Here is a 20,557-nt window from a genome sequence, read left to right as displayed (position 1 = left end):
GCCTTCTTGTGGCAAGGGAAAAATGGACGTGAGCCTAATGTTGCCTACCTGTAAAATTGCAAATGTGGTCCAAATAGCCCAAAAAAAATGGGGGTCCTTTATGGCAAACATGTTGTGCGCTAGGTGGTGTAATCTGGAAGTGAACCTAACTTGACCCATGTGGTGGATGGTGAATCTGGCCCAAACAACACAAAACAAATACGGGCCACGTTTAGCAACTTGTATTGCTGTGGATCGCCCAAGTGTCATCATTCCACACGGCATAGGCTTCCTGTCTGTTTGCTTTGCTAAACTGCATTTAATTTCAGCAGGGACAATTTAACTGTAGTTAATTGCTCCAGAAAATAACTGGTTCACCTCAAACTCAACTACTTGATCTGTATAGCTATTCAGTGATCAGGAAAAACAACCTGCTCACTGAGGACCCCTCTTACCCCCACCACCACTCCTTCACGTTTATACTGCCATCAGGCAGACGTCTAACAAAGTCCCTCTGGGGCTCACAAATATCGAGGAAGAAATTATTAATTCCATCCGCAATAACCATCCTGAACAAACAGACACAGCACCCTAACCTGTTTTCATGTATGTATCTTTTATATTTGTTCTTTAACGGTCCTTCTCATGTGTCAGCACCATGTGTTTAAAATGCAATAAAGATTATCTTTTAGTGTTTGGGTTATCCTCGTCATAATCCTGCACAACTAGCCTTGGGCCACTTGAGATAAAAAGATAAAACACATAAACATGAAACGACAATAAAACCTTAAAACCCCAAAGCACATAAAGAAAAGAGAAATATACATACCTATCTATCTATCTATCTATCTATCTATCTATCTATCTATCTATCTATCTATCTATCTATCTATCTATCTATCTATCTATCTATCTATCTATCTATCTATCTATCTATCTATCTATCTATCTATCTATCTATCTATCTATCTATCTATCTATCTATCTATCTATCTATCTATCTATCTATCTATCTATCTATCTATCTATCTATCTATCTATCTATCTATCTATCTATCTATCTATCTATCTATCTATCTACCTATCTATCTATCTATGCTGGATGTGAGTTATTTATTTAGAAGCCTGTTGATAAACAAACTGTTTTTATTTTCCTTTCAATCCTTTAACCCCTTAACAATTTATATTAATAATTCTCCCTCTTCTCCTCAGACTGATAAAATCTCAGTTGCTCCTCCACTGCCTCACCTCCCTCTGCAAAGCTGGCAGGTACAGGGGGCGACCGGCTCAGCCAATCAGAGCCTGGGAGTGCGCAATTGACAGAGTGGCCCCGCCCCGCCGGCCACCTGTAATCCAATCCGCGGGCCCGTCACAGGTAAAACCGGCCTCGATTTCATTGCATTGCCCCAAAAAAGCGAGAAAAGCCGACAAAACCCGTTTGACTCCGCCGGGGACGCCTGGTTTGTTGCGGCGGCCCTCATCCAGTGTTTTCCACGGCCAAAGAAGACGGATCGGATTTTCAGTACCAACTAGAAAGTCCAGTTCGACCGAGCGAGATGTCACAGGAGCATGACAAGTAAGTGATCCTGACTCGCCACTTGCAGCCTGCACCGGGACCAGCTTGTCAACAGAACATTTTAATACTCGGGCTTTCTGGAGTTTTAACTTTTGACTTGTTATTTTAATGCACTTTTTTTTTAAAAAGAACCCACCTGTGGCACATGTGGATCTCTTAAAGCGCAGGTCGCACCTTTGAGGCTTTTTTTATTCTAGGCAGCACATTTATCTAGATTAGAATATAATTATTTTTCTCTTCAGGGCAAGTAAACTTTGGTGGGAAAGTGACTCGCAGCCTCTTACTTTCCCATGGTGTAGGTGCGCTTGGTTCACCTGTCATGTCCCAGCCTGTACAGGTGTATCTCCCTCCACCTGTCGTGCGCGCACCCAGGCGCCTGTTAGAATAAAACCACCGTCCCGTGATGGGCGGTTTGCTGTTTGGTTTCTGCTTTAAGCTCTTAACAGTTCTGGCTTATGTGGATAGTCCTATTTGTTCAGGCATGAGCAGCTGAAGAGAATGGAAAAAGGTGTGCGTGGAGGAGTTATTCTGCTCATGTGAGAAAGCAAATCAAAAAAACTAAAGTGTCTTCATGTTTTCATATTTTTCACGTATTCCTCATGTTTTTGTGTGTAATGACGAGGAGACTTTTGAGGGGAGTGAAATCGTACACCTGCTAGGCGTTGGCCCCGGCACAGACAATGTCAGCAAGCACAGGGCTATATTAGGTCTTAGAGGATTTTTACTCCACATGACTCCAATGTTTTTGTCAAATTTATATCATGGAGGGGGGGTGGGAGAGGTGAGGGAAGACGTCTGAAAGTTAAACAAAAATGTGTTTTTCAATGCTTCATGTGCATTAAGGAGGTCTGTGAATTCATGCTGCCTCGTTTATTCCCCTGCAAGTGACATCTAATTTCATATCTGCTCAATAACAAAATCATAACTTTTTTTCGTTCTGTTGTTTTTGTTGATGGGTGGCATTTCCTGCCAGTAAAATAAAGTGCAATGTTATCAGATTGCAGTGAAGCACAATTAGATCTAGGATTACTAATTATCACTTGGCTGGGGCCATTGAGAGGAGAAAGAAAAAGCTGCATTTGTTGTAGATACTGGACGTGGAAACTGAGCCGGTCCCGTTTGCACTCCATCATAATGACTTTGTTGTGGCAGAAATTCAGCAGGTGGATTATTGAAGGTGTGTGTGTGTGTGTATGTATGTATGTATGTGTGTATGTGTGTGTGTGTGTGTGTGTGTGTGTGTGTGTGTGTGTGTGTGTGTGTGTGTGTGTGTGTGTGTGTGTGTGTGTGTGTGTGTGTGTGTGTGTGTGTGTGTGTGTGTGTGTGTGTGTGTGTGTGTGTGTGTGTGTGTGTGTGTGTGTGTGTGTGTGTGTGTGTGTGTGTGTGTGTGTGTGTGTGTGTGTGTGTGTGTGTGTGTGTGTGTGTGGTTTCCACAGTTGGACAGGGAACGCTAATTATGTAGATGAAACTTTGATAACAAAAGCCTGACTAAAGCCTTTACTGTGTTCTCATCATTAGGCCCAACGTGTCTAAGTAAATAGAAGCCGAGCAAACATTTAAATGTATTGTAAACAGGCAACTTGTTCAGTATTTTCTCACATGTTAAACAAAGTCGTTTCTGTTTGAGTGAGTTAATCGAACCTAATTTAATAATGAAGACCATTAGAAGCCGCCAAGAACACAAAGTGCTTTATTATTTTCTGGTCCCGCACTGTCCTGTTTACAAAGCACTGGCTCTGGAGACCTCATGAGGCCTCACAAGAAGGTGGAGAGCGATGCCTTCAGGCGGTGACTGTGCATATATAGAAAAAGACTCATGATTATTTTTCACAAACAGGTTCACTTAAAAAAAACAAAGCACAGTGCTGTTAAACACAGGAATGCAGCACGATCAGGTGCGTCACTTGCGGTCGCCGCCTCAGCCAATGAGAGGTCCCGAACAAGAGTCGTCGCACTGGACGAGCCTGTAGAGCATCTTTTTTTTTCGAGACACCTTGGTGGTTCGATGGCTGAGATTTGTTGCACAATTGTGGAAAATCCAGAACAACAGGTCTCTCAGACGCGGTTGATCTGCGTCTTATAACCTGTTTGTCTGTTTTTTGAGGAGGCCGTGATTGTAGGTACTCGCCCGGGTGAACTCACATAAAGGAGTAGTATGAAACATGCGCATATAGTTTATTTGAAGTAACATTTACTCAACCTCCTTTTCTGAAATATAACCTCTGCATTTAAAGAAGCATGAAGAGCCTGATGACTAACATATGAAACTCTGTCTCCCCACAGTAAACGTGCGGTCCTGGTTCTCCAGAACGAGCCGGGCTATGGCGGCCAGCGTCGATCCTTCACCACAGAAGACGAAGCCTGGAAGTCTTTCCTGGAGAACCCACTGACAGCCGCCACCAAGGCCATGATGAGCATCAATGGAGACGAGGACAGCGCTGCAGCTCTCGGCCTTCTCTACGACTACTACAAGGTACCGGGGAAACTTTAGAGAATTACTTCCTGGATCATGCAGGAAAAAACAAATCTCCAGCTATCTGAGCTCTCTTGTCCAAATAAATCCAAGACACAAAATCTGACGGCAGGGGTTTGGTTACAAATCCTTACCAGCTCTACCTGACAGCACAGCATCAAGCAACATCTGTGAAGCACAGCCGAATGTCATGTAACTGATCCGGTTGTCCATATAGACAGCAGGACGACCCGAGTTGTTGGATGTGATGTGGTCAGATACTGAGCGGCTGTGTTTACCCTTCCCATACAGGTGCCCAGGGAAAAGAGAACAATAACCCAGAACAAGCCAGACGCACTGGGCTCAGATGTGGATCCCAACAAAAGGTGAGCGACGGCCCTCACTTAATATACCCCCCCCCCCCCCGGACCCCACCTTTTAAAAACAAAAGCTCAGCAGGGAACGAAGGCACGACGAAAATGAAGAGATTGCATTGGAACATTCTCTGAATATTGTTTCAGGATATTTTACGGGAGCTCATTAAATAAAAGTCTGTTGAAACAGGATAACACGTGTGTGTGTTATATTAGGTGAACAATTTGTTTCACCTAATGCTCAAAAAGTGGATTTTCAGGAAGAAAATCATTAAGCCTAAGCCTGAATAAATTAATTTATTACTTAAGCTAGTTTTTTTCTTTACTTAACACACTGTTCTAATGGTTTTACCACCTTTACTCATCAGGTCATGTCAATGAGCTCAACAATCAAGTGATACATATAACAAGAGTTGTAAAAAATACATGAGCTATAAAGCTTTAAAATCTTAAAAAGGGATTTGAAGAATCTGTCCTTAAAGCTATTTATTTAATTGTAAAGTAGAATCACGATTTAACAGTTGCACCTACATCATACAAAACCATATTTAAATTCAATAGAGCCAGTGTTCTATTCGGATCTGCACCAAATTGCACACATGACATCAGTTCCCTAAACATGCCGGATTTTCTTCATCACAATCCAAGAATTATTTTCAGAAAAATCAAGGAAGAGGTTGAAAATCTCCCAATGTTAAAGAAAGAGAAACAAAATCCTGGATCTGCACCAAATGTTTATGGTGTCTTCCTCCGGTCGAGCCCACTCCTCCACAAAGTGTCATGGAAAGTGGTTGAGTAGTTCTCGTGTGATCCTGTTTACAATCAAACAAAGAATTGAGTCGAAAACATGACCGCCTTGGTCGAGGTAATGATGCATTAAGCACAAGATAAAAACATAAAGCACATGAACATCGTGTAAATACATAACACACACACAAAAGTAAACAATAAGGAATGTGCAGTAGTTTTGTCGAGACATGTAAAAAAAGAGAGAAAATGTGAGGTACAGTACTTTTGGAGCTTAGAACTTTTTAATAAAACATGTCCGATAAGTTTTTTACTAAATATGAGTTATTTTCCTTTGTTGCAGACACCAGATCCAGGCTGGACATCCCAATGCTCCACTGCAGGAGGCCGGGATGGAGAACAGGATCCAAGTCCTCAAGGGGCCCTTCAACCTGCTTCAGTTGTCCCAGGACAAGAGGAGCCAGTTCTCTGCACCAGGTCTGTTTAAAATGTGATGATATTCGTTTTTGGGGACTTAATTTTTGTCCCCATAATGAAGGGAGGTCCCCTATAATGTTACTACAAACAGATTTTGGTCCCCACAACATGAGTAATGCCTGCACACACACACACTGTAAGCAGCTTAAAAGCAGAAATCTCGAGCATCAGTTTACTGATTTCTGTCCATTCAGACACGACCGTCACAGTTTCCATCGCTGCCTTGCCAAACTACCCGCCCGTCAAGACGGAGGTGCCCACCCACGGCTTCTCAGTGACCGTGCCAAACAACTGCGCCGGCTTCTCAGTGACCGTGCCAAACAACTGCGCCGAAACCGACGGCCACGTGAACGTCTTTGACCGCCAGCTCACCCACAACGGGGTGCAGTACAGCCCCAGCAACCAGTCCCGCACGCCGCCCGACTCCACCTTCTCCGAGAGTTACAAGGACGGTTCCCAGGAGGTGAGTGTTTCGATCCCCCTCTTTCTCAAAAAGCCCGCCGCTGCTTCTCCCGCTACGACCTCCCCTCCTCCGCCTCCTCTCCTTCCCTTTCCTCTCCTCTCTCAGAACTTTCCCATCAGACAATAGGGCATTTCACCCGATCCCATGGAGCCAGCGGTGGGCTCAGTCTTCCCCTGGTTTTATTTGAACATGCCAAAATAGTGGCTAGTGTGTTATTATGTCATTGTCTCACCCACACAATAAAGTGCTGTACTTTTCTCCTACAATAGCCAAAGCCCTTTCTCTCCTCTTTCTATTTAACCTGGAGGCGAATCTCCTTTATAAAAGCGTAACCCAGCAAAACTCCAGTACAGAAGGGGGGCAGCGGGTGGTTTAGAAACGGAGTGTACAGGCATTTTCAACAAAAAGAAAAAGGAGATGAAGGGGAAGGACAAATAAACAGAACCTAAACAAAGTACGATAAGTGGTGGAGGGAAGAGAGGAAAGCACCGAAGAGACACGACTGTAAAATGCTGATTATTCTTCTGGTGAATTAAAGGGAGAGATGATAGATAAATCATTTGAAACCAGATTGAAGTGGCTGATTATTTCTCTTTTTGCTTTTTCTAACTTTACACTTCTCCATCTTTCTCTCTGTGTCATCTTTGTGCGCTCGCAGGTGTTTTCCTTCCCGGGAGATCTCCAGTTACGCATGGCCTCCATGGCGCCCGAGGACTACACTCACTTCAACACCGTGCCGGGGTGAGTCTTGCCGCCGTCGGGCCACCGCTCCACTTGCAGCGCCACACCACCATTCAGCTTTTGACACACCGTGGCAGAATGGCCTCATTCAGGGCAGTCACAGGGGAGACACCAGACTCCCACCTGTGTGAAAGAAGAGTCTGCTGCACACAGGCATTTCCTGACCCCTGCTCTGACACAGTTCAGCTGCGGAGGCTTTATAAAGCGTGCCCCATTAAGTTTAAGCAAACTGTTTTATTTCTGCAGCGACTCGGGAGGTTTTTCTCAATTTAAAATGCAGAGAGATCACGTTACACAAAAAGAAAAGCACAGTTTTTAGTGTTTGTAAAGTCGTACCTGCTTAGTTTTTGATACTAACTATCGTCTGCTCCTGTTTCTCTGCCTTTCAGGAATAACTTTGAGTACACACTGGAGGCGTCCAAGTCTCTGCGTCAGAAGACAGGCGATGGGACGATGACCTACCTCAACAAGGGCCAGTTCTACCCCATCACCCTCAGGGAGATCGACAGACAAGGCATGCAGCAACCCATCACCAAAGTCAGGGTAAGTGAGAGGGAGAAGAACCAGTCACCACACACTCCATCTTATTTACGACTGGTTAAGTCTGAATTGTGTGTTTTGTCGTTTTCAGAGTGTGGTGATGGTGGTGTTTGGAGAGGAGAAGTGCAGAGATGATCAGCTGAAGCACTGGAAGTACTGGCACTCCAGACAGCACACTGCCAAACAGAGGTGTCTGGATATCGGTAAGAGCCACTGCAGTTCTGTTTTACTCTCAATTAAACATATAATATGAAACAGTTCTTCATTAAATGTCTAAACGTCTCAGTTCACTTCACTTCATCTGTCACTGAGCTCCTGTTTCTTGTTCCAGCTGATTACAAGGAGAGCTTCAACACCATTGGCAACATTGAGGAAATTTCCTACAACGCCATTTCCTTCACCTGGGACACAAATGAGGAGGCCAAAGTAAGACCATAAAAGACACACACACACACGCACAAACAAAACACAAAAATTAGAAGTGTATGTATGAGGAGGTAGAGAGTGTCCTCCTATAATGAGAAGGTCAGTGGTTCGATCCCCAGTTCCTCCCGTGTGTGAGTTTGGGCAAGATAAACCGAAATTGCCCTTTGATTGTTTGAAAAGATAATAAACGTTCTATATAAATACAGTCCAAACATTTCTTTACACCCATTACACTTAAAAACAAGTGCACTGTTAGGCTCACAGGCTCCCTGCTAATCCATGCTCTCCATGTACTTCCTTGTTTTGAATATGAGCTGTGAACTTTTCACATGAACACACTTAAAGCCTTAAGCCAAAAATAGACCGCGCCACTCTTTTCATTCTCCTCTGTGGTTTCTGCTGTGGTCCCGATTCAAGGTTTCAGGTGTTGAAACCCCCGTCATTGTCGATTGGCATCTACTTTGTTCGAGGTGATCCTTCAAAACAGTTGTTTTGTTGGAAAATGTGGGCGTGAAAGAAGAGTGAGGAGGCCGTCATTTGTGTTAGTGTGCGTGTGTGATCCAAATGCATACATGCACACACTCTTTACTGTCACCCCTATTGTGATGCTGCACGTTAAGGTATTTCTGCGACAAAGTGTGCAGGAATGAGGAAACACAGCCAGGACCGGATTGGTCAGTTGACAAATAAAAACCCTTCCAACAGGTGAAAGAAAAAGAGTTCCTGTCCTCTCCTCCACTCTCCATTTCTTTTGTCTTTCATTGACCCTGATGTCGCGGTGTTTTGTGGTACGGTTTCTCCGTCCGCCTGCGATGGACGATGACAGGCAGGCGGGCAGACAAACGCATAGAGAGACAACATGGTGCCGTGCTCTCTGTAGGCTGCACTTAACACATTCAACACACTCACACACACATACACACACAACAGGATGTGGGCCCAACTGTCTCATGACTCGAGGCCTGTGTCCATAGGATGTTCATCCTTGTGTGTGTGTTCATGACTTCACCGTGTGTGTTTTTGGAAGCACCGCCCACCATCTTGTTTAGCCGTTTCATCAGTGCGGTGTAGGATGTCAGGTGAAGATATGTGTGTAAGCGTGACTTTCCCCCGTGGTGATCACCCTGCAGCGTATTTATGTATTTGCGGTGTGTTTGCGAAGGGCAGCCCCTCTTTTTATGTTTACCTTCTCTGGGGCTAATTCACTGGAGTCATCACAAAGAACATTTGCATTTGATCTTTCACGGCTTGGTTCTCTCCTCACAGCTCACAGCCTGGTGTCCTTCATTCAACACGAACTCCGACTTATTATTTAGTCAATTCAACAAAGTATAAGAATGCAAGAAGCCGAAAAAAAAGATTAACAGCTGCCCATAAAATTCTAAACCTTTTTATGCATTAATCAGTCCAAATTTTATTGTAAAACATTTAAAGGTCATAAAGAATACTACTAAAAAATAAAAGTAATTATTTTTGCTTTATTCATTTAAAGTCTACATATGCCTGTAAATTCTAGCAATTTTTTATCATTCCCAGACATTAACTATTTTTCATCAGCATGATTAGCTGGATTCCTCAGCTTGTCTCCTACATATAAATAAAGTTATGTTCAATGAATAGAACGTGCAGTGTTCTTCAGGTGCACAATAATCTTTATCATAGAGTTTGTCACCAGTTGTGTTTTTTTAAATGCATGATTCTTATGAAATAATACAAATACATTTGAGTAAGACAGATATCAGTGTGACTTGCGTTAGTTGTTTCAAACCTTCTGTTCTGACACTGTGTTTTGTTGACATAATGACAACCTGTTTTCAATACAAGCACCAGAGGCCTGTTCTACAAAGGAAGTTCAACATAGCCAGGATATCTTTTGTTTATCTGGCTTCACTGAACCTAACATCAGCCGCCCTGGGATAAGTTAACCTGCATCAGGTAGCTGGTTACAAACTGGCTCCTTTAAACTTGGCTACAAGCTCATTAATATAAAAGAAAGTTACTTAACCATTAATCAACGATTCAATATTATATGAGAAGAAACACTGATATCTGAAAATAAATTCAGTTGTAGCAATGTCCAAAAGTAACATTCAACAAAGTGGAATAGGAAAAGTTATTTTCAGTTGATAAAAGTCAGACTTCAGTTATGTTATGAATAAACAGAAAGGATTGCTCCTTTGTCTGATGATGAAAAAACTGTCATGAACCTGTGATGCAGAAGCAAGAGAAGAAAAAGTCATATGTAATGTTGAACACTGTGGATCATTTTTGGTTAGTATTTATTTCCAATTATCATCAGAGAGTCTCCTAATGTTATAGAATAACGGCGATAAAATAAGAGTAAAATTAATAATTTCAGAAAATTCGGTTTGATAAGAAATCGTTGTTCAATTTGAAATAAAATATATGAAATTGTATTTCTGTTCATATTTACTGTCATAAACTCTCCCTCAGTTTGGTGGGGTTGGGGGAAAATGCACTGATCTGTAAAATAAACCATTTCCCTTTTAATTAATTATTTCTACACGATCCTGTAGAAATGAGGACTGACTTAAGCCCTAAAATCCCACTTTAACCTGACGTTACCTCTCTAACCTCAAACCTTGCTTAATAGTTTAGGCCCCAGGTGAACAAAGATTGTCTCCAGTTAAAACAGCATGTAATGACTGAAGTCACCCAATAGAGGGCAGCACAGATCACTGAATACAATGCTGCCTCGAAGTGTTCACAAAGACTCTGATGAGAATAAGTGAAAAGTTCTAATGATTTAGAAATAAGTGAATTTGTCACTTAAGTTGCCTTTAATTGACAAATATTCTAATTATAATCCATTTCAATTCTGAAATTAGATTTATTTTTTTCTTTGTTGTCCCATCTTTTACTTATTGGTCCTGTCTTCTTCTCCCCAGATCTTCATCTCCGTCAACTGTCTGAGCACAGACTTCTCCTCTCAGAAGGGGGTGAAGGGTCTCCCTCTGAACCTGCAGATCGACACCTACAGCTACAACAACCGCAGCAACAAGCCCATCCACCGCGCCTTCTGCCAGATCAAAGTCTTCTGTGACAAGGGAGCGGAGAGGAAGATCCGAGATGAGGAGAGGAAGCAGTCCCGCAGGAAAGGCAAGGTTGCCGAACTCAACCCTGGCCTGTCCTGTGAGTCACTGACGAGCCACTTGTTGTGATTTCTGATCAAACACTGGACTGGACCTGTGGTTTCTACTCCGTGTCCACACAGAGCTATATTAATGATTAAATGGAAATGCTTTGATTTATTTAAGGAAATATATAGTGATTAGATCCATCACACCTTTTAACGCATAGCAAAACAAACCCTGACACACAAACTGCACTAACTTTTCTAGGGCAGCTGTGGCTCACGAGGTAGACTGGGTCATTTACTAACCAGAAGTTTGGCACATCGTTTCCTGTCACCCCAAGTCACCCTGGAAAAGTTCTGGAAAATGTCCGGACTTCAGTGCATGTCTAAAAGTAGCTTGGGTTTCATCCAAAACGCTGACTCTGCGGGAAAGGAAAAATATAACACTCGTGTATGATACTTCCCAAGTTTGAAAACCTACCAAAGCACCAAACCCACATTGCGACAGGAAGTAGCAACCACACCACCCAATGCAGGTCCAATTACTCAAATGATTCATTTGATCTAAGACAAGCCCCCAGTTTGTTGTAACCCTTGTTGTTTGAGAAGAGGAGACCACACATGAGTTTTGACCGTAAATAAATCTTTTTTACAGAACGAAAAAGATAATTAACATTACTGACAAACACGACGTGGTAAAAGTCTGGGGAGTGAGAGAGAGACTGGCTGACTGCCACCAGCTTACATAATGAAGCCTGGCCAGTTGAGCTGAAGCAGGGAGAGAGTCGTCTCAGTACAAATAAATGAATAGATATTTCTAAAATAACCTTCAACATGAACACGCTCATTAAACTGCTTGTCTTTTCTCCGCCAGTTGCAGATGTCAAAGTTCCCATCCTCCAGAAACGCAACGATGTGACCATCTTCAAGATGTTGGCTGACCATGAGACTCAGCCTGTGCTTTTCATTCCTGACGTCCACTTCTCCACCTTCCAGCGCCACGTGAGTGCCAGTCACAGACACAAAGCTCCACCACTGTAGAGTAGAACACACAGTAACAATCAGTCATTTCAGTCATCTCGGGGTAGGAACATGTGTTTTGCTACAGTTGCGTATGACTCGCAGCATCTTCGGTGGTCCATAAACACTTTGTTTTTGAGCCACCACCCACTCGTCAGCCAACTGGGTCGAGCTGACCTGTTGCTTGTTAGTTGGCAATAACAGAGAATTCTGTTTTCGAGCTCTGGCGAAAGTCCGACATAGTGATGGATGTATTTTAGGCTGCCTACTCACGAGATTAATCATTTACCAGTGATACAAGACGAATCAGGTGTTTCAGACCAAATGAGCTGCGTCACTGCAGAGTCAAATCAACAGATAGTTTTGTTAATAGTCAGATAAATAGTCTATTGAAATTAAATTGAAGCAACATTGAAAGTAAAATTCTTTATAATGAACTTAATAATGAGTATTCAAACTAAAATAGGTGTAGGAGAGTTATATTCATATAAATGTATGTTTTATTCAATTCTGGAACTCAATACAAAACAATAAATAAAATGAAACTGTTCTAGATGCTTTTTCTCACAGAATTTGCTCACGAGCTATATAGTTTGATAGTGTATATAAGGATATAAAAGACAGTCAACACATACAACCCACACACTGATCATAAAGTCCGTGGCGTGTGTGTCGTTTGTCATGTTTTTATCAGTGCTGACCAGCAGCTCTCCTCTTCTCTGCGACTGGACTCTGAGCTTTGCTTCTTCCAATCAGGACGAACACGTCACAATGACCCTTTAAGATGTGTGTGCACGTCCACCCAGCCTGCACAAATTAGACACTTTTCAAGTTTTCTGTGAGTGTCCTATGAACTGCTTTATTCACGAGGAAAATTACTACACAGAAACAATTGAGAAATGTCACTATTTGTGAACGTAGAGCTCCCCCTGCTGGTCAGAATACGACCAATCCCAGCTGAGCACAAGTAACACAAACTCTTCTTCTCCCGGGGCCTAATTCTGGCTAAGTTGACTTTGCTACCAGTGAGACTGCGGGACAGACGGCAGGTTATTTTAGGTTTTGACGATGACATTGAACCTGACTGAACGGTCTGTGACCCCGCTATCAGTTTCTGATAAACCTTGAGTTTACTGGGATCCTGCTCAAAATAGAATTCTATTAACAGCAACGCCTGCAATCGATACAGTCGCAGGCCAAAAAGCACCGAAAAGATGGCAGCTTTCCAGGAATGAAGAAACTAACTTTTCCAAGAATTTAGACAAAGGGATGTTTGATTGATCTAAAAATAATGAATGGGTTTAATTCACTCTGTGATTTTCTTAATGAACAATCTGCCCCAAAGACAAGGATGTGATAGAAACTAGTTAAAGCAATTTATTTATTTCCTTCTACTTAATATATCTGCTCAATCAGAATAAAAGTCAAAATATATTCTGTATTATTGAGCTGCAACCCTGATTATTCAATTACCTTAAAAGAAAAGTTAGCAACTATTTGGATATAAATACTTAATTTTATCTTTAAAATTTCCCCTGATCTTGTGAGGTCAGTTTGAGGATTTTCTCTTCATCATATATGATCATAAACTTTATGTCTTTCAGTTTACAACTGCTGGTCGGGGTTTTTAAAACTGAAATAAGCATTTTCCCGAAAAAGAAGATGATGTACATGATCAAAAATATCATAAAATCTGATCAGATTTTTCCATTATCCTGTAAATAAACTTGTGGTCACTGTTGACCCCCTGCCAGGGTTCGGCCCCGCTGCTCTTTGATCACCGTCTCTCCAGCTGTAACCGTAAAAGTGCTGCTCCACATATATAACTCTACAGCTGATTTGCTGCCGCGTGTTGACCAGGCTCGACTCCCAGCGATAAGGAGGAATAAATGGGTCGACACAGGAAACCTCTTAGACGTGGCTGTTGACTTTGTCTATGGACTGGTTGACTGATTTAGGCCATCTCAAGCAGTAGATTTTTTACTTCCAGTGTAGGAGGTTTATTTCAAGGATTTAAAATGTAACAATTCATCTAGACCTATGTTATTATGTTGTGGACTTGTGTACTTACATTATCCAAAGTGTTTCCAACTGTGTTCAAACCCAAAGAAATCCCCAATTTTATTGAAGGTAATGGTTTAAGTTTGGTCAAATTTTAATTACCTCATAACTTCTTTATCTGTGGCTTTGCCCGTCTCTGCTATAAGTCCCGGGGACAAACCACATATAGCGAAGGAAAACCATGATTATTAATTTCCACCTTCAGCCTAACGTTAATAATACTTAAAAAAATAAATAACCTCATTTGTGAATATGATGTGCGCCTGAGGTATATTTTCATTGACAATGATGGTGAATAAAACAACTCCCATGATCCCACACTGCTTCATGATGTCATCAAACTAGTTATTTCGTAATTGTTTTGACTATAAGCTATTCAAACCATTTCTGAGACTACATGTATAGATTTGTTTGATTTTTACCTGTGTTCCATTAAATCAATTTCTCCCTCTCTGTTTCTCTAGCAGTCTTTCGCAACAGAAGATGGAGAGGAGAGGTGAGTTTATGGAAGCCTTGATTTTACACTTGTCGTTTCACACTCCCTTTCAACCGTAGTCTGGCACCACATGCCCTGAATGTCCAAGATGCACTGAGTGACAGAGTTCTGGTAGTTTACCTAAAAATGAAATTGAGGGAACAGATTCTATTATTGGATATTTTTATTCTATTATCTTTTTACACATCTCTTTATCAACCATGTCAGAGAGGCAGAGCTGGCGTTTGTTACTCAGACAGAGGCCTTTCACTGTGTGGGAGAAAAAAACAACCTGATCTTCTCTGGACATTACCCGGAGGAGCTTTGTGCGTGAAAGTGAATATCTGAACTGGACATTAGATGGACTTTACCCTGCCAGCTCCCTTGTGTAAAGTCTGTGTGATGTCCGACTGAGCCGATGTGCAAACAGATAAGAACTGGCTCATACTAAATGTGATGCAATGAGGTCATGAATATCTTAATTGGTTTTATTGCGATTCCAGAGCAGTTAAATGCTCTGGTTATGTATTTTATGTTTTCAACCTCATGCTTGATTTCACACATACGCGGTCTAACCACACAGCAGGTTTTGACCCAATCTGGTTTAATAGTTTGAACTGAGACAACTGATGGCAGCTTCACGGTAAAAGGAATGCATGCTGTTTCTAGGAAAAGCCTCTGAGGGTTTGAGCGTGTGTGTGTGTCTGTTAGCTGGTTACAAAGGGCAAAGCAGTGATTTGTGTGTGTCTTTGTTTGTCCAATGCAGCTCGGGGATGAAGAGATTACCCTTCAGCGATGAAGAGTTCAGTTCACCCCCAAACAAGATGGCGAGAGTGGACGAACCAAAGAAAGGTACTGTTTGTGTGTCTGTGTGTGTTCATGCTGCGAGTGTTCACATGCTGATCAGGGGTCTTGTAATGATGCTCTCATCTGGGGGTAAATCTGTGTTTTAGAGTGTGAGTGTGCACATGCATGTGTGTGTGTGTGTTGGCTTTGGCCAGCCCCTAAAGGCACCCACCACACACACTCTCCCTGGGCCATGTGATTATTCTAGGTCTTTCAAAATACACACACACACACGTGCCTGAGGCCTCTTCTAACCCAACAAAATACCAGTGATCTCCACTTGCACACACACATGCAAACAAGCCTGTGCCCTTTAGCCCATATCCTATTCATAGGCATACTGTACTACAGGTGTTTTTTTTTTTAATACCAAATATGTAACTAAAGGATGTGCCAGCTGGAGAAGGAACATTTTTAACTTAAAAAGGTTCTAAAGGTTATTTTAGAACCTGCTTCACACTGATTCTGTATGGAAACATTTGCATGTGGCAAATACAGCAGGATTTTGATCTGGAATCTTTCGATTCAGAGTTAATTACACCAAACCAGGTGTCAAAGGTTCCTTAGAAATAATGAGATGATGCCATTGACGTAGAATAAATAAAATAATGTAAATCTGAAAAAAACTCTTGGAATAATTTGTAGTAGGTGTCACAAAACTAGAATAGTACTGTTGGGCCATACCTTAGTCAAGGCCTAACAGTTCACACTTATAGAACTCAGTCCGCTAAACAAACACGGATGAAATCATAATAGAATGAAGCATGATTCAGCAAAAATCATGGCCACTTTGTTTGTATCTCCCATACAGACAAAAAAAATCAGCATTTCTTTCCTCTCACCTGGAATATTGTAACTTCTTTATAGTGGTCTTACACAGAAATCAATTCACCATCTACAATTAATCCAGAATGCTGCCGCTCGGCTTCTAACACAATCCAACTAATTTAACCATATAACCCCTGTTTCAGAATCCCTGCACTGGCTGCCTTTTAATTTAAGAATTTATTTGAAAATTCTTTTAATTACTTTTGAAGCAAGGCACGGGCTGGCCTCCCCTATATTTCAGACCTGTTATCGAGCCAGGACGCGTTCTGAGATCCTCTGGTAGGGTGTTTCTAGGCATTCCAAAATTCTAGGCTGAAAACCAAAGGAGACAGAGCCTTTGCTGCAAAGGCCCCTTCACTTTGGAACAATCTGCCAGAAGAGATTAGAGCAGCAGAATCAGTTTCCTGTTCTATCTCTCGTCACAGATCTCTATAAAAAGCTTTTATCAGATGACGTCTATGACTATTATTATCTGCATCTTTTTTTATCAATACTTTTACTTTAAATTCACTCTAAATTAAACTAGATGTAGTCAAAGGTTTGGGGAAAGTTTTATAACCTTTACGCAGCAGCTGTCATGTTTTTCCTGTTAAAGAATTTGCAACCTTGAGATTCCAATGGGATCAGTGGTGACGTCTTGAGTGAAACGTCAGTCTGTCGGTTGTGCAGCCTCCTTGAAATGACAACTCAAATAAAGTTATCTCTGGCTGTTCCACACCACAATGATGGAAGCAGAACTACAGCAATATGAAGTTTTTACATCACCAAACAGTTACTCGCTTTACTTTTAAGAAGTGCATCAAAGTCTTGTGGAAGTAATAACGTATTTGAAGTGAGGCCCACTTGGAAATACAGAAATAGTTTTCTCTCTTATGTAGAGGCTACAAATCTCAAGGCCATGATGTCTGAAAACCGTACGAGAGAATGTGTTGAGAGCGAGGTTTATTTTGAGAAGACTGGGTGTAGTGAATGAGAGGTGGGTCTGTCTTTCTGTTTGTTTTGATGAATGTGCTTTTTAAGTGGGCTTTGTCTGGGCCTAGAACTAAACCCCTTTGAGTTTGGATCAGTGCAGTCTGGCAGGGATGCGTTAAAGGCACAAACCCTCAGACTTACAGAAATATACCGAACCAGCAGTGGAACTGTTCGGCCTCACACAAATAAATCCTGTTTGCCTGCAGCTGACTCTTGTCTGACACCCACTTGCCTCCTTTCTCCTTCCACCACACAGTGCTGCTGTACGTGCGCAAGGAGACGGAGGAAGTGTTCGATGCCCTCATGCTGAAGAATCCCACGCTGAAAGGCCTGATGGGCGCTGTAAGTTGTCCTCAGTTTACTCTGTCGGTAATGGCTTTTACTGCATTAAGGATTCCTGCAGGTATGGGGTGATTGGGAGAAAACAGAGGAAACAAGGAGGTGAAAGCTTCCTGGGAGGGCGAGAAGAAGATAAGGCAGTGGGCAAGGGGTGGGTGACCCGAAAGGCAAAGAGGCAGGTGTCCGGTTACTTCAGGGGTTTAAAAGAAAAAACATATGGAGTGCACAAGTTGCAGATTATTGAGAAACCAGCTGTGGAGTTGATGTGTGAAAGCAGGTGAAATGTGTTTGTGTAAGATCAGACACAAAGGAATGATTCTTTCGAGAATTTAACACTGATTTGTATTTGTTTTCTCCCAATCAGATTTCAGAGAAGTACGAGTTGCCTTTGGATAAAGTGGGAAAGGTGTATAAGAAGTGCAAGAAAGGGTGAGTACCTGGCACTTTGGGCAAAATCCATTTGGAAATGATGATGCAGTCATTCGCTTCCTGATTGGTTCTTATCAGTCCCGACTCAACCAGCAGTTAATGCAAACATTTGCCAACACTTACTGCTGGTAACCGTTCCATGGTGATGTTGGTTCAAGAAAATAAATCCTACTTTTCACCATGTGTTTCACCAAGTGTTTAAATGAAGCTGCAGCCAGTTAGCCTAGCTTAGCACTATGACTTGAAAAAGCTCAAAACAACTGGTCTGGCTCTGTCCAAAAGTAACTTCACTAGTACCAGCACCTTGACATGTCTGTAATTAAAACTTTATATGTGTTTTTCTGGGATGTTCCCCTCCTGTTTTCACTTTTGCTGATAAGATGAGATAAGCTAAGGTTAGCTTAACTAAGCAGCTGCTGCACGCGTATAAAACAGTTTTATGGGGTGAGGATGATGTAAACATGACACTAATCTCACCTTTATCTGTTTTACAACAGAATTCTAGTCCACATGGACGACAACATCATCAAGCACTACTCCAACGAGGACACCTTCCAGATCAGCATGGAGGAGATGGGTGGCCAATACAAACTCACCCTTACTGAAATCTGATTGGACGGGAGGCGGTGACGTCATCCTGAACAGCGGGGGTACAAGACAAACAAAGCCAGAATTAGTGGTTTACACGTTGAGCTATGTAATGATTATGGACTTGATCTATGATGCAATCGTTTCGTCTGTGTGCTGCATCACACAGCTTTTAAAACACAAAGTCCCAAAAGTCTTATTTAAAAAGCCATAGCTCTTAACAGACGATGTTGATTAGAGATGTAAGTTATTAATTTTGCTTGTTTTCCAAAATTTTCTGCATGAGAAACAACAAATGAGGACACGTATGACACCTTTGTTTTGTATTTAGTGAGAATATGACTTGCACATCAAATATCGGTGCCTGTTTTTTGTACTTTTTAAAAAAAAATGTGCCTGATAGTGGTGCTGCTATACCTCATGCTATGCAAGCAGCATCGTTCCTCCTGCATTAGAATTGTTACCGGGAGACACGGCCCATTTGTCCCTTCCTAAAGCCATAGCACTGATGATTACAATCTGTAAAGTTGGGTTCTTAGCCACATAATGAAGTCAGCAAATTGTTTATGGAGCCTGAGTGGTTCGGTGTATTAATGCTAAACAACACGGCAGTATTTAGTGTGTAAAATCTTTCTTCAACATCATACAATTAGGGTAGAGTAGTGTGAATGTTTGTTTTTTTTGCATTGAATTCATGCTGTTTTTAAATGCAATGGCATTTTCCTCAGATCAACTCAAGTAACGGCCTCTTAGTAAGTATTAAATTGTTTCTATGTATGTCAATTAGAATTATAAAACGCCGCTTCCCTTTCCACTGTAGAGTCATTTTCTGAATGATACTGAAATAGGTCAATGAATGTCTAGGACAGTTTAAAAAATAAAAAATAAAGTCTGTTCTGGAAGTGCAATATAATAATTAGGTCATTCACAGAAGAAGTTCCGATGTTGCCATAACTACAGTATAAAAATACATATAAACTGATAAAACAGTTTTTCTTGTTGTTGTAAATATATATACTGAAAAAAAGGATCTATATGATCCTTCCTTTTGTATCTCAGTACTTATTGTGTATATATTTATTAAGAGAATGGATGTGGGTCATTGTTCTTTTTTTCCATATGTACCCAAATGTCTATTATTCCTAATAATATAATGTGTTTTCTTTTTATATGAAGCTATTCTAACATATGTCAAGGGACAAAAGTAATTATGTTTTTATGTGATGTTTTTTTTCTGCTTTGGAAAAGATTTGATGCACAAAGTGCCCAATAAAAGCTCTCGAGTGGCTGCTGTCTCGGTTGTTTATTTTTTTCAATTATAGACATTCACCTTACAAGAAACCTTTTAATAACTTTTATATTTTTTTATATGGAATGGTTTAATTTATTAACATTTGGTCTGTCGGTGGTTGAGGTGTTGAGCTGCTGCAGAGATTAACTGAGACTGTGCCAGAGTTCTCTGAGTCCGTCCACAGGAGCAGATGTCTGGGCTTCAAGTCAAACTCTGTGGACAGGAAACAGGCATGACAGGGTTGCCTGGTGCAGAGAAACCTGGCCACAACTTCCAACATACACCATTTGATTAAAGTATCGGCACACTTTTTATAAGGGTCAAGTGTGTAAGATTTAGCTGAACGGGATCAATTGGCAGATATTTTATATCAAATAATCCTAGTGATGTTTTCACTAGTGTGTTTTATCTAAATTGAACGAAGTGTTGGTTTATTTACCCTAGAATGGGCCCTTTATATTTAAATACTTTATATTTACATGAGGAGCGGGTCCTCTCTATGGAGGCCGCCATGGTTTTATTACAGTAGCCCAGACTGGACAAACTAAACACTTTTTGAGTTTTTATGACAACTGAGGGCTACCACAGGTTCTCTTTCATTTTGGAAGGGGAGTGTGATCTTACACTCTGAACCTTTAAAGTTGTTGTTAGCTGTTGGCTATTTGACATTTTTTAAGCTGTGGTCAGAGCATGACTGTACGGATAAAAATCTCAAAGGATTTAGCCAGCCCAGACTGAAATACCTCAACAACATAGATATTGTAACTGGATACAGCACCACTGCTCATTGCAGCATTTTCCTCCCAGTGGCCACTTCTGGTAATGTAGCAGAAAAC

General features: G+C 41.5%; 1 protein-coding gene across 1 annotated transcript; it reads left to right on the top strand.

The window, feature by feature from the left end:
• Positions 1–1,535: 1,535 nt before the first annotated feature.
• grhl1 (grainyhead-like transcription factor 1) lies at positions 1,536–19,692 on the top strand. The gene is made up of 16 exons (XM_061082868.1): positions 1,536–1,555; positions 3,839–4,028; positions 4,320–4,393; positions 5,472–5,605; positions 5,800–6,068; positions 6,727–6,809; positions 7,199–7,352; positions 7,441–7,552; positions 7,681–7,775; positions 10,685–10,895; positions 11,747–11,874; positions 14,554–14,593; positions 15,194–15,280; positions 17,331–17,416; positions 17,778–17,842; positions 18,340–19,692. The coding sequence occupies exons 1-16, from the start codon at positions 1,536–1,538 to the stop codon at positions 18,452–18,454; spliced, it is 1,863 nt and encodes a 620-aa protein (XP_060938851.1). The 3' UTR covers positions 18,455–19,692.
• Positions 19,693–20,557: the final 865 nt, after the last annotated feature.

Source organism: Limanda limanda, chromosome 12 (assembly GCF_963576545.1).
Source record: "Limanda limanda chromosome 12, fLimLim1.1, whole genome shotgun sequence".
In the NCBI taxonomy this organism is placed as follows: domain Eukaryota; kingdom Metazoa; phylum Chordata; class Actinopteri; order Pleuronectiformes; family Pleuronectidae; genus Limanda; species Limanda limanda.
The sequence above is the reverse complement of the archived record's forward strand: the minus strand, read 5'-3'. Positions and strand labels throughout refer to the sequence as shown.

What these genes read in the sequence shown, in the direction of transcription:
- grhl1 (XM_061082868.1), top strand. Translation starts at nt 1,536, where the DNA reads ATGTCACAGGAGCATGACAA. An exon ending in GAGCCAGTTCTCTGCACCAG is followed by an intron (nt 5,606 to 5,799) that starts GTCTGTTTAAAA and finishes CTGTCCATTCAG; the next exon opens with ACACGACCGTCACAGTTTCC. An exon ending in AGTGGACGAACCAAAGAAAG is followed by an intron (nt 15,281 to 17,330) that starts GTACTGTTTGTG and finishes TCCACCACACAG; the next exon opens with TGCTGCTGTACGTGCGCAAG.